At 44.5% G+C, this 14,464-nt stretch overlaps 1 protein-coding gene across 1 annotated transcript; it reads left to right on the forward strand.

Moving 5' to 3' along the window:
* The first annotated feature begins 1,864 nt into the window (after positions 1 to 1,864).
* FUT4 (fucosyltransferase 4) lies at positions 1,865 to 9,999 on the forward strand. Its single transcript, XM_024254912.3, has one exon. It carries the CDS (start codon positions 3,041 to 3,043, stop codon positions 4,634 to 4,636), a length of 1,596 nt encoding a protein of 531 aa, XP_024110680.1. The 5' UTR covers positions 1,865 to 3,040; the 3' UTR covers positions 4,637 to 9,999.
* Positions 10,000 to 14,464: the final 4,465 nt, after the last annotated feature.

The raw sequence follows: 14,464 nt of genomic DNA on the forward strand, positions 1-14,464 counted from the left end.
TTTATTTCACATCTGAATTACACCAATAACTTTCCAACTGAACACCACCACACCCCTACTCTTACCCTATTTTTACCCAACTCACTCTTTACTAATGACAGAATGATTTTTTCTTAGAAACTTTTTTCTAAAGTATAATATCCACCCACAAAAGTACATATGTAAGCATACAGTTTGATGAATTTCCTTAACCAAACACACCCATTAACCAGAGCCTACATTAACAAACAGTCAGCATTTCGCAGCCCCCCGCCATGTCCCCATCCATATACTCACCCTCCTCATACATAATAAAAATAAGAATTCGTTTTAAAAATGAATATCGCTTCCTTCCTTTGTTAAAGCTTTCCAAGGACTTTCTCGACAGCCTGCAGGATAAACCCCATCTCCTTTGCCAAACTATACCCTAGTAATTCCTCGCCTACTGCCCCAGTCTTCCCTCCCTGGCCTCTGCAGTGCTGCTCCCTCTGTGGAAACTAACACCTCAGCCCTCTTCCTCTGCATTGTAATGATTCCTAATTATTCCAGAAGCCACCTTCTCAAAGCCTTCCATGATCCCTTCCCTCCCCACTATCTGTTTCTCTCGTAGATTTTTGAAGGTAGAAACGGTGTTTTGCATTTGTTTCCCAATTTGTTAAATGAACAAGTGAGTAAATTTATTAATTTCCCATAACTCCTTTCCTCCCTTTCCTTCCCCTCTACTCTACCAATGGCTCTTTTAAAATAAGAACAATCCAGTCCCCTGTGAATGTTTGTGCATGTATGAGATGCACAATGATCACGTATGACCTTCAACCAGCAATCTGCGAAGTCATGACTGGTTTCCATTGATCCAGACACACCTTGCTGCCTAGTATCCCCTCCTCCCACACCAAATAAGGGACCAGTAGGGGCAGTTTGTGGTCTCAACCCTACCGAGGTAAGAGGGCACAAAGAAAATTTATATGCATGAGACCTCGGGCATTCTTCAGGTAAAAAGATGGCTTAATTGGAACATTCGGAGGCTTAAGAGAAAATCGGGAGTGGTGGAAGGAAGCAAACAAGCAGGGTAATATTTCCCAAATGCCTACCGGCCATGTGCCAGACACAATGTTAGGCTCTATCTGTGATGTCTTATTTAACTGAAGTGGGACAAGAATGTAAATAAATGGCTGGATTCTTGAATTGCATAAAAAGAGAAGCCAATATACTTTTTCCTTTATTTGGTTGAAACAAGTTATTTGTGCATTTACAGCTTTTTCTTTTAATTAAAAGTAAGAGTGGAAAAAAGTCACTGAAATGTCTAATTTCAAATAAAATATTTGATTTCTAATTTCTGTTTTTCAAACAAACAAAAAAACCCCAGAAGCATTATGAAAGGTTTTACTGTGCAGGAGGAAATGTCACTAGGTTGATGGGCCTAGCCAGAACACCTAACACCCTCCATCTAACCTCCAAACTGAGGCTGTGGCCCTGCAGAGAGCGCCACCGGAAGCCACTTTTATAGAAGCTTTTACACTCTATGCTTGATTTTTTTTTTTTTTTTTTTTTTTTTTTTTTTTGAGACGGAGTCTCGCTTTGTCGCCCAGGCTGGAGTGCAGTGGCGCGATCTCGGCTCACTGCAAGCTCCGCCTCCTGGGTTGACGCCATTCTCCTGCCTCAGCTTCCCGAGTAGCTGGGACTACAAGCGCCCGCCACCACGCCTGGCTAATTTTTTTGATTTTTAGTGGAGACGGAGTTTCACCGTGTTAGCCAGGATGGTCTCGATTTCCTGACCTCGGGATCCGTCCGCCTCGGCCTTCCAAAGTGCTGGGATTATAGGCGTGAGCCACCGCGCCTGGCCTATACTTGATTTTTAATGAAAACATTCTTAGCAATAAATTCATATGGCTAACCCAAATTTATTTTCTGTAGGCATAACATCAAAAACACCTGGCAGGATTGCCCCATTCCCAGCACTGTCTATTCCTCCCCTAATATCAGTGGGACTCCACTGATGCACAGTTGTGATTTACTAAAACTTCTCTCAAAACTTCCTCCTCTCCTTAGGTCAGCAGCCTCGCCCCTGATCTATTTGGAAATCCCCTGAATAAAAGTTGAATATCATAAAGCAAAGCCAACACCCAGAAATTCAAATTCAACCCGTAGGTAAAAAATTTCTCAAGTGACTGTAGACGTAGATGTCTCCAGTGTCGCCTCACTAATAAAGTAGAAGAGGCCAGTGTGATACTGTCTTTATACCCTTAACTTGGGTGCTAGAATATTTATCTTCGTCATCATTTTATCATCCAAAGTATTTTGCATAACTTTCATGGGTGCAGAAATTGTTTCTTAAGTGCTTGGTAAAATTAATAGTGATATTCATTCATTCATCTCACTGAACAGGCAATAAATTCCTTGACGACAAGGGCCTTGGGGGGGGCCACATCCTCATCTTTGGTTTATGAGTCCTGTGAGTCTTGGTACAAGCAATACTACTATGGGCCGGCAAGTCAGACTTATTTGGTAGGGGACCAAAGAAAAGAACATGTTTTGATTGCTAAGAAAACATTTTGTTCTCTATCCTTTACTGGGCTTGGCAGGCAAAGGGAATGTTCTTATGAGCACTCACATTGAAAACTTAAGTTCTTCACCAAATGCAGAGACTCTGAAGGCCACGCCGCTGCGGGCTGCCTCCACAATAAGACCGTCTCGGCGGGCCACGAGATCCTGGCCACGGACGCGGTGGCCGCGCCTCTGCTCGCACGTTTCCCCGGCCTCTGGACTCCCTCCCTCCCTCAATCCCTCCCTCCGGCTGGCGTCGCTGGCGGGTGGCTAGGCCCAAAGGCAGGAAGCCGACGCTATCCTCCGTTCTGCGGCGCCGGGTCCGCCTTCCGTCTGTTCTAGCGCCTGCTCCTGCGCGGCAGCTGCTTTAGGAGGTCTCGAGCCTGCTGTACCTTCCCAGGGATGAACCGAGCCTTCCCTCTGGAAGGCGAGGGTTCGGGCCACAGTGAGCGAGGGCCTGGGCGGTGGGCGCGCGCGGAGGGAAACCGGATCAGTTGAGAGAGAATTAGAGTAGCGGATGAGGCGCTTGTGGGGCGCGGCCCGGAAGCCCTCGGGCGCGGGCTGGGAGAAGGAGTGGGCGGAGGCGCCGCAGGAGGCTCGCGGGGCCTGGTTGGACCGGCTGGGCCCCGGGCGCAGTGGAAGGAAGAGACGGGCGGTGCCCGGTTGGGCGTCCTGGCCAGCTCACCTTGCCCTGGCGGCTCGCCCCGCCCGGCACTTGGGAGGAGCAGGGCAGGGCCCGCGGCCTTTGGATTCCAGGACCGCCCCCTTCCACTCCCGGGCCAGCGGCGAGCGGCAGCGACGGCTGGAGCCGCAGCTGCAGCATGAGAGCCGGTGCCGCTCCTCCACGCCTGCGGACGCGTGGCGAGCGGAGGCAGCTCTGCTTGTTCGCGCCATGGGGGCGCCGTGGGGCTCGCCGACGGCGGCGGCGGCGGGCGGGCGGCGCGGGTGGCGCCGAGGCCGGGGGCTGCCATGGACCGTCTGGGTGCTGGCGGCCGCCGGCTTGACGTGTACGGCGCTGATCACCTATGCTTGCTGGGGGCAGCTGCCGCCGCTGCCCTGGGCGTCGCCAACCCCGCCGCGACCGGTGGGCGTGCTGCTGTGGTGGGAGCCCTTCGGGGGGCGCGGTAGCGCCCCGAGGCCGCCCCCCGACTGCCGGCTGCGCTTCAACATCAGCGGCTGCCGCCTGCTCACCGACCGCGCGTCCTACGGAGAGGCTCAGGCAGTGCTTTTCCACCACCGCGACCTCGTGAAGGGACCCCCCGACTGGCCCCCGCCCTGGGGGGTCCAGGCGCGCACTGCTGAGGAGGTGGAGCTGCGCGTGTTGGACTACGAGGAGGCAGCGGCGGCGGCAGAAGCCCTGGCGACCTCCAGCCCCAGGCCCCCGGGCCAGCGCTGGGTTTGGATGAACTTCGAGTCGCCCTCGCACTCCCCGGGGCTGCGAAGCCTGGCAAGTAACCTCTTCAACTGGACGCTCTCCTACCGGGCGGACTCGGACGTCTTTGTGCCTTATGGCTACCTCTACCCCAGAAGCCACCCCGGCGACCCGCCGTCAGGCCTGGCTCCGCCACTGTCCAGGAAACAGGGGCTGGTGGCATGGGTGGTAAGCCACTGGAACGAGCGCCAGGCCCGGGTCCGCTACTACTACCAGCTGAGCCAACATGTGACCGTGGACGTGTTCGGCCGGGGCGGGCCCGGGCAGCCGGTGCCCGAAATTGGGCTCCTGCACACAGTGGCCCGCTACAAGTTCTACCTGGCTTTCGAGAACTCGCAGCACCTGGATTATATCACCGAGAAGCTTTGGCGTAACGCGTTGCTCGCTGGGGCGGTGCCGGTGGTGCTGGGCCCAGACCGTGCCAACTACGAGCGCTTCGTGCCCCGCGGCGCCTTCATCCACGTGGACGACTTCCCAAGTGCCTCCTCCCTGGCCTCGTACCTGCTTTTCCTCGACCGCAACCCCGCAGTCTATCGCCGCTACTTCCACTGGCGCCGGAGCTACGCTGTCCACATCACCTCCTTCTGGGACGAGCCTTGGTGCCGGGTGTGCCAGGCTGTACAGAGGGCTGGGGACCGGCCCAAGAGCATACGGAACTTGGCCAGCTGGTTTGAGCGGTGAAGCCGCCCTCCCCTGGAAGCGAACCAGGGGAGGCCAGGTTGTCAGCTTTTTGATCCTCTACTGTGCATCTCCTTGACTGCCGAATCAAGGGAGTAAGTTCTTCAAACACCCATTTTTCTATGGGAAAAAAACGATTTACCAATTAATATTACTCAGCACAGAGATGGGGGCCCGGTTTCCATATTTTTTGCACAGCTAGCAATTGGGCTCCCTTTGCTGTTGATGGGCATCATTGTTTAGGGGTGAAGGAGGGAGCTCTTCCTCACCTTGTAACCAGTGCAGAAATGAAATAGCTTAGCTACAAGAAGCCGTTGACGCGGTTTCTCTGAATTTCCCCATCTGCCACAGGCCATATTTGTGGTCCGTACAGCTTCCAAATCTCATACACAACTGTTCCCGATTCACATTTTTCTGGACCAAGGTGAAGCAAATTCCTGGTTGTAGAAGAAGCCTTGTTGGTGGAGAGTGGAAGGACTGTGGCTGCAGGTGGGACTTTGTTGCTTGGATTCCTCACAGCCTTGGCTCCTGAGAAAGGTGAGGAGGGCAGTCCAAGAGGGGCCGCTGACTTCTTTCACAAGTATTATCTGTTCCCCTGTCCTGTGAATGGAAGCAAAATGCTGGATTGTCCTTGGAGGAAAGTTAAGATGAATACATGGGTGTACCTCACTTTACATAAGAAATGTATTCCTGAAAAGCTGCATTTAAATCAAGTCCCAAATTCATTGACTTAGGGGAGTTCAGTATTTAATGAAACCCTATGGAGAATTTATCCCTTTACAATGTTAATAGTCATCTTCTAATTTGTTTCTTCTGTCTTTATGTTTGTCTATAACCTGGATTTTTTAAAAGCAAATTAAAATTACAGATGTGAAAATAAAGCAGAAGCAACCTTTTTCCCTCTTCCCAGAAAACCAGTCTGTGTTTACAGACAGAAGAGAAGGAAGCCATAGTGTCACTTCCACACAATTATTTATTTCATGTCTTTACTGGACCTGAAATTTAAACTGCAATGCCAGTCCTGCAGGAGTGCTGGCATTACCCTCTGCAGAACAGTGAAAGGTATTGCACTACATTATGGAATCATGTAAAAGGAAAAAAAGTTTCATGATATCTGTTAGTGGCAGTTTTCGTTTATCTCTGTCAGTTTTTAGTTAAATGTTTAGATCCTCGGAACTACATTAGTGACTACTATTAACTTACCCTGTCTCTTGTTAAAGGCTAAATCTGCACTTCTCCCTGGTGCCAGCAGGTTCCCCTTACAGTCAATGTAGTGGTATAGCATATCCTCACATTTCCAGTGCCATTGAGACTGTGCTATGGCACCAATCTTGAACATACATGCATTGACTTGACAAGTTACTGAGTAAGCAGCAGGTGCCACTACATGCCTACTCTGCCAAACACTGAGCTTGGGGCCCTAGGGAAGATAGAGAATTATACAAGGCAAAGTCCTTCTCTTTAGGGCTCTTACAATCTATCACTTCCAAAAAGTAAATGGTGACTGATAAAACAATTGGCAGAACCTGTTTGATTACTGTGACAGTCTTAATGATACCATAAATCAATATTAGAAAGCTAGTTGACTTAAAGCCTGAAATAATGGGAGTTTTCTCCTCCACTTATTAGAATAAGGACCCTCAGTGACTAATTATTGTGGGTAGGGTGAAGATTAACTAGTTTTATACAGAGTTCTGCTGTAATAGTCATTTTGCATTTGATTAGTGCAATTCTCTGAATCATAAAGCAAGTTTTACCTCTCCGTACATGTTTTTGCAGACATACTTGAAAAACTCACTTAAATCTAGGTGCTTCAATTCACTTTCTTGAGAAGAGAAATGAAAAGCTGTGGAGAAAATGTCCTCATTAAAGTATTAAAGTGCGGGCAGAATTACAGTTACAAAGTGTCAACCACCGAATAAAGATAAAATTCAGTTCTTAAAATGAGTTTTTATGAGAGAACAGTCAGTGATCTTGGTGTTACTGGGATTCCACATGGGGCAGTGGGAAAGAGTTTAGGTTTTGAAGGTAACCGAGTTTAGGTCTTGAAGGTAACCTAGTTTAGATTTGAATTCCAGCTATGTGACATTGGGTAAATTAGTAGTAGTCCTGAGCCTCAGCTTCCTCATCTATAAAATGACTGGCGAAAATACTTTACAAGCTCATTTTGAGCACTTTAGGAAGTAAGTGAAAGTACCTAAAATAGCAGGCACCCAATTGATGATTTTATATCTTCCTTCTTTGCTTGCAGTGAATTCAGGATGTCCTCATATCTATTTATAGGTCTAAAATTATATCTCAAGGTATGTTGTAGAATAAATCTAAAATAAAAAGGATGGTGCCTCATATTGTGTATTTTAAATGAGTCCCTAAGGCTAAGCCATATTTTAAGAAACATGATCACCATTTAGATTAAGCTTGACTTGCAAACTAGGAAGAAGCACCTAGGCTTTCTTTGAAAATATTTTTTTGGTTTGTTTTGGTAAAGCTCTATAGTTAAATTGGTATCTATTATTTTACCAATTTTTTTTAGTATTAAGTCCATTTAGAACTAACCATACTATTTATGGAATATTTAGCATGAGGAAGGTATAATTGCTTTTTTTTTTTTTTTTTTTTTTGAGACAGAGTCTCGCACTGGCCCCGGCTGGACTGCAGTGGCGTGATCTTGGCTCACTGCAACCTCCGCCTCCCAGGTTCAAGAGATTCTCCTGCCTCAGCCTCCCGAGCAGCTGAGACTACAGGCGCCTGCCACCACACCTGGCCAATTTTTTGTATTTTTAGTAGAGACTGCGTTTCACCATGTTGGGCAGGCTGGTCTTGAACTCCTGACCTTGTGATCCGCCTGCCTCGGCCTCTCAGAGTGCTGGGATAACAGGTGTGAGCCACCGTGCCCAGCCATTGCATTTTTATTCACATACACATTGTTAATGTGGAACAATTTGTTAGCACTAATCTCGTCAGAGAGCAAGATAAAATGTGGCAATTGCTCATTTTATTTTGCATATATTAAATTGAGTAGATTCAGCTCTAACGTACCTTAAGAAAAATGCATATCGGTGCACTGTATGTATTTCAAAATGCCTTTCCTATGATTGTCATGTCCTCCTTTAAGGCTTTTCCCTCAAATTTATTACAAATTTAGTATTTTTAGTACTTGATGACTCTAATTACATGAATGCACCTGGAATGACATTTGTAACAGAAGACAGTCTGACTTGCTTTCAGTATTCACAAGTTCTTTCCAGTTTCCAAGTCTTTTCCTAGCAGTAATTTAGGGGAGACAGAGGAGTTTCATGTAAAGAGCATGCAGTTTGGAGTCAGACCTGGGTATGTGACTCTGTGGCCTTGATGATGAAGCAAGTTACTTAAACTCTTGACTTTCAGCTTTCTCCTTTACAATGCATGAATGCCTGTCCCCCTACAAAACAAAGATTAAATGTGATGATGTATGCCAAGGTGCTTTGTATATTGTAAAGTGCTATATAATTATAAGATGTTCTAAATTTTCAAGGATCTAAACCAGGGATTGGCAAACGTTTTTCCAGAGAGTAAATATTTCACGCTTTGCATATATAATTTATGGAGGTGTTGAGAGGATAGATTAGACACTTGAAGTACTCAGGATAGTGCCTGGCATGTAGGAAGCACCTGGAAAATATTCGCCGTGATTACCATCAGTCCATTTTACCGAGAAGGAGCCAAGGTCCAGGCCCACTGAAGGACTTGTGTAAGATTACAGTAGCAGTGGCAGAACCAGCCATGCTTGTGCAAATCACAACCCCTTTGAGCCTCTGTCACCTGAACTGCAAAATGGGTGGGTTAGACAAAATCATCTCTTGGGACCTCCTAGTTCCACTTGCTATCATTCTACTAACTGGCACCCTAAGGTTGAAAGTGCTTATCTGCTTTCCAATGTGGCTTCCTTACAGTCTGGAACTGACAATATGCAGGAGCAGTAAACTGGCAGAAAACCAGGAATCAGAAAAAAATATAATTTAGCTTCAAAGATGTAAATTATATATATAGTATATTATATATATTTTTAAAGCTTTATATGCCTCAAATATCAGGGAAAGGAGCCAAGTCCTTGGTATTTAGTTTGGTGAATACTTGCATTGAATATATGTCAAGATGTCAAGTCATTTTTGAATGTGTCTCAGGGATTTCTATGCTACACATTCTTTTAACAAATCAAGTATTTATGTACACATGTTGAGATTTTTTGACAAAATGATTAAAATAATGAGATGGAAAATGACTCCTTGTTTATAATGTATATCCTCCGTGCACTAATGTGTTCAGTCATCACCCATGGGATATTTCTTGGCTTGGGGCAGTTTCTGTAAGTTCACTAGTTCTAGATTGGTAATTGGAATGTGATGGCTTTGCCTCTTCTGTGTTGCACCAAGTCCAATTCAGCCTGTCCTCTTGTTCTTTCTTGCCTGTCTTTTCCACTTTATTCTGAGGAATCATCTCCAAGGGCCTAAGTAGTATACTCCTTTCTCTCAGTCCAGTTTATTTTACTGAGTGCTCTGATGTGATGCCCTCCATGTGTTGTCTCTAGCTCCTGTTCACTAAATTAAATGCCATTTTAAAAAGAGTGGGATCAGAACTGGGAATATGATGATGGGCAGAGAGAAGGGGAGGCAAGCTTTCTTCTTAACAGCCGATGCTCAAATTATTGAAATAGGAAAATACAAAGTGGTAATAAACACTAACTATTGTCTCTTCTTTCCTACCTGCCCTCCTCCAACACCAAACGCACACACGCACGCATGCACACACATGCATGCACACACACATGTCATGACATGTTCATTTAAGCACAGACTTTGAAAAATTATGATGGCCAGCTGAAGATAGGGGCAGGATTGGCAAGAAAAAAGGATTCAATAATGAATGAGTAAAAAGAAAAGTGCATTATAAAATAAAGCAGGTGGTGAATATAGATGGGGAGTGAAGAGAAAGAGAAAGATGGGGGTAGGGATAAAAGTACAAAGTGAACAGAAGATCAGAGAGAAGAAAGGCAGAGGCTAGGAAACATGAGAAAAGTAGAGGAAAGATAAGGGTTAAACGGCAAGAGTGGCAGGACAAAGGAGGAACATATGTGGCAAGAATGAGGAAATGGGTTAAAATCTACCATTCTCTGCCACAATGCTGAAAAGAAACCTTTGCTCCAGCTTGAAACGCAGCATCTGTCAGCAAATGGGGAGTCAAATCAAGAAGTCAACTCACTGACAGGGAAAGTCAGAAACTTAACAAGAAATCACCTAACATTTTAGCAGAAATATAGAACTGTCCCTTGATTCATGACAAGAGATTGTTGAACTTGAATGAATGGTCCTTTTTTTCATCTTGGAAAATTCGCATTCATGGCCATTTTTTCATTTCTAGACAGCATATTTCATCTGTACTCAATATTCACTTTTAAAGAAATCTATTTTGTTATATTGTCATAATCACCAATTTACTGTTTTAAAGAATAGAAGGCCAGGCGCGGTAGCTCACGCCTGTAATCCCAGCACTTTGGGAGGTCGAGGTGGGCTGATCATGAGGTCAGGAGATGGAGACCATACTGGCTAACACGGTGAACTAAAAATACAAAAAATTAGCCGGACGTGGTGGTGGGCGCCTGTAGTCCCAGCTACTCGGAAGGCTGAGGCAGGAGAATTGCTTGAACCAGGGATTTGGAGGTTGCAGTGAGCTCAGATCGTGCCACAGCACTCCAGCCTGGCGACAGAGCAAGACTCCATCTCAAAAAAAAAAAAAAAAAAAAAAGCTATTTCAAGTAAGTTTTAAAGAATTGGATTTTTATGACGGATTTTCAGATCTTCAAATGAATGTTTTAAAAACTTACTGAAGCTGAGTGCGGTGGCTCATGCCCTGTAATCACAGCACTTTGCGAGGCCAAGGTGGGTGGGTCCCTTGAGTTCAGGAGTTCAAGACCAGCCTGGGCAACACGGAGAAACCCTGTTACTACAGAAAATACAAAAGTTAGCTGGGCATGGTAGCGCACACCTGTAGTCCCAATGACTTAAGGGACTGAGGCAGGAGGATCGCTTGAACTTAGAAGGTCAAGGCTGTAGTGAGCCAAGATCGCGCCACTGCACTCTAGCCTGGAGACAAAGTGAGATCCTATCTCAAAAAAAAAAAAAAAAAAAAAAAATTACTGAATCTCACCTAATATACTAAAAAAAAAAATGCCCTATGAGACCATGAGTGCTAAGCATCTTAATCTGAATTATTTTTAAAACGGGAAGAAATGGGACTAAAATCAGCAACTTTTAACCAACATTTCTCGAGTGGCTTCTATGTGCGGGCACTGTGCTAGGACTTGGGGATGTAAATAAAACTAAAGCAGGGACCCTGCACTCAAAATAATCTGTTGGACAAGCGTATGCCTTGTCAGGGCAACAGTCGTGTTGAGAAATAATCCCAACACATGATATATATGTTAGATCAAATGTAGAACCAAATAATTTAAATAACTCTTAGTAGGAGCCTCAGAGTTGTCAGAGGACTGCATTTCAGGAATGAATGTCCTTCATCAAAAACTAAGTCCTCTTAATGTTATTTCTGAGAAATATAAGTGCTGCAGGCTCCTGTCTCAGCACTTCAGGCAACTGATGGTTTTCACTAATACTGCAGTTAAAAATAAGTGTTATCATTAAGCATTGCCTTCAAAATGATGAATCTCTATAGGGATGTTGTTCTCCTAGCAACTAGGAACACCTGCCCTTACCCTATGATTTTTCTGGTTCTCATATGTTAAGTACACATTTTAAAAATCTCTGTTCCATTAGCTAAAACTTATTCTGAAATATAATTAACCACATCCATCTTGGTGATCAAACAGTAACACCTTTAGATAACTTTAGATAACTTAGGGTTTATCAAGCCTTCTTGGGGAGGTACAAATTTGTGGCTTTGAAGTTAGGATTCTTTGCTGGTTGTTTTAATTCACTAATATTTGTTGTTTATTAAGCTCCTACTATACACAGGATGCTTTACCTAAGTATTGTTCTATTTTTTTAACTCTTTAGTTAAAGGCATTGTGGTACACAGCCACAATGACTGACATTGGTCCTTTCCTCCTGGTATCCATGCCCTCCTGTAATCTTTCCCTTTGAGTTTGGTTTGGATATAGTGACTCACTTCAAATGAATAGGATATGGGAGAAATGCAAGGCTGAAGCTTCTGAGATTAGGTTATACAAAGACCGGCTTGCTTTCTTGGGAGCCCTTTCTCACCCTCTAGCTTCATTGCTCTGTAAGAAGCCAACTGATGTGGTGTGAATCTGCCCTGTGGTAGGAAACTGAGAAAGGCCTCTGAGATCCTCGGTCCAACAGCTGGCTAAGAACTGAGTCCAGGCTGGGCATGGCGGCTCACGTCTGTAATCCCAGCACTTTGGGAGGCCGAGGCGGGCAGACCACGAGGTCAGGAGATCGAGACCATCCTGGCTAACATGGTGAAACCCAGTCTCTACTAAAAAAATACAAAAAAAATTAGCTGGGCATGGTGGCGTGTGCCTGTAGTCCCAGCTACTCGGGAGGCTGAGGCAGAAGAATCCCTTGCACCTGGGAGGCAGAGGTTGCAGTGAGCCAAGATCACGCCATAGCAGTCCAGCCTGAGTGATACAGCAAGACTGTCTCAAAAATAAATAAATAAATAAAATAAAACACCAAAAAAACCTGAGTCCTGCCAACCACAACCACACAAGTGAGTTTGGAAATGATTCTCCCCAAGGTGAGCCTTCAGATGAGGTTGACATCCTAACGGCAATCTTATGAGAGACCTTGAGCTAGAGGCCCCCAGCTAGGCCGCACCAGGATTCTCAAACCGCAGAATTTATGAGATAATCGATGTTTGCTGTTTTAGGGTTTGTTCGTTATGCAGCAATAGATAATGCAGACATTATCCCAATTTTTGACATAAGAAAACTGAGAATCAAACATGTTAATCATGGACAATTATGCAAATAGTAACTCAGCCAGGATTCTAACAGGTCTATTTGACCCCAAAGTCTGTGTTCTTTCACTACCGTACTCTTTCATTAAGTCTAAGTTATTTTTTTGTTTTTTACTTTTTTTTTGAGACGGAGTCTCACTCTGTTGTTCAGGCTGGAGTGCAGTGGCGCGATCTTAGCTCACTGCAAGCTCCGCCTCCCGGGTTCACACCATTCTCCTGCCTCAGCCTCCAGAGTAGCTGGGACTACAGGCGCCCGCCACGGCGCCCGGCTTATTTTGTGTGTGTGTATATGTATAAGTTTATATTATATATAATATATAAGTTTATATTATACATAATATATATATAAGTTTATATTATATATAATATATAGTTTATATTATATATTATATATAAGTTTATATTATATATGTTTATATTATATATAATATATATAAGTTTATATTATATATAATATATATGTTTATATTATATATAATATATATGTTTATATTATATATAATATATATAAGTTTATATATATATGTTTCTTATCTATATATGGGGCACATCTCTAGCACTGGCTTACCAGGAGGCTTGTGGGGTCTCAGTGTCTGGATATTTGGAATGAAGCAGGAGACAGGACTGGGAAGGGCTTCTTGGACAAGGTGGGCTGACTCACTAGAGGCAATGCCTTGGGTGGTTGCCAGCAGTTCTTATGGTGTTTACAAGAGCCTATAAACCTTATGGTGAGGGCCAGTATCAGGTTAACAGCACTTGTGATCTTGTGGGATAAGTATAATACTCCCCAGGTGGACATGACATGGGGCCACATGGGTAGCAGCTTTGCTGTTTCAGGTGTCCAGTCCATGTGATTTGGCGTATAATCACCATCACTGGCCAGCATTACAGGAATCAGGGTCCAGGGTCGCTCTGGTACTGGGTTCCTCATCATTCTACGAGCTTTCTAATTTTCTGCATTCCCAGTGATGAACAGACAGGGAACACTGGTAATATAAAGAAATAGTACTGGCTCTAGAGTGATATAGAGTCAAGCCCATTGATTCCAGGTCCCGACTTATTGCAGGTCCTGGATTTCCTCAGGTACTTTTAATGTACAATATTTTGTAATATGTGCCTATTCCTCCATATTTCCCAATTTTGGGTTTGGAAATGTGGTACTGTAATTTTGGAGGACAGCCTTCCTGTTCAGATTGGTGATTGCAGGTTTAGGCCATCTATAGTGGATGCCCCAATCCAATTTTAACAAAATCTTTTTGCCTGTGAGTGAAGGGGGAGGGGAGGTGTGTGTGTACTGGGATGGGGGCATGGGGGTGAGCAGGGTGATGCTGCTGAGCTGTCCACTGGGACTTCTGAACCCCAAATTTTTAACCTGAAAAACTTGAAGAACACTTGGCAAAGGAATTTGGTAGCTGTCCGCAACATTTTGGCCTAAGTATTGTTGATGTAGTGTGGATTTGTGGATTGTTCCTTATGTGGATTTTTCTACAACTGGAACACTAGAATGTACCTATCTCCTCTTAAATATCAGCTATGTCCTGTCTTGTTATCATGTCATTATGCTGGAACTATGATCATATGTAAGACATCTTTGTTGAGAATTATGTTTCTATTATTAATAGGTTTATATTACTTAAACTTTAAGCTACAGGCAAACAGAAATAACTAGAAGCTGTAATAAAATTTGGGCAATACTCATTCCAATTATCTGAGCTCAAATTTTTTTATTCTGATTTTTGGTATTATTTTAATAATAACAGCCTGCCTAGCTGGCAGAGATTGCAGTGAGCTGAGATCACACAACTGCACTCCAGGCTGGGCAAGAGAGACCCTGTCTCAAAAAATGAAAAAAAAAAAAAA

Source organism: Pongo abelii, chromosome 9, assembly GCF_028885655.2.
Source record: "Pongo abelii isolate AG06213 chromosome 9, NHGRI_mPonAbe1-v2.0_pri, whole genome shotgun sequence".
Classification (NCBI taxonomy): Eukaryota; Metazoa; Chordata; class Mammalia; order Primates; family Hominidae; genus Pongo; species Pongo abelii.

Coding starts and splice junctions, on each gene's coding strand:
- FUT4 (XM_024254912.3), top strand. CDS start 3,041: ATGAGGCGCTTGTGGGGCGCGGCCCGGAAGCCCTCGGGCGCGGGCTGG.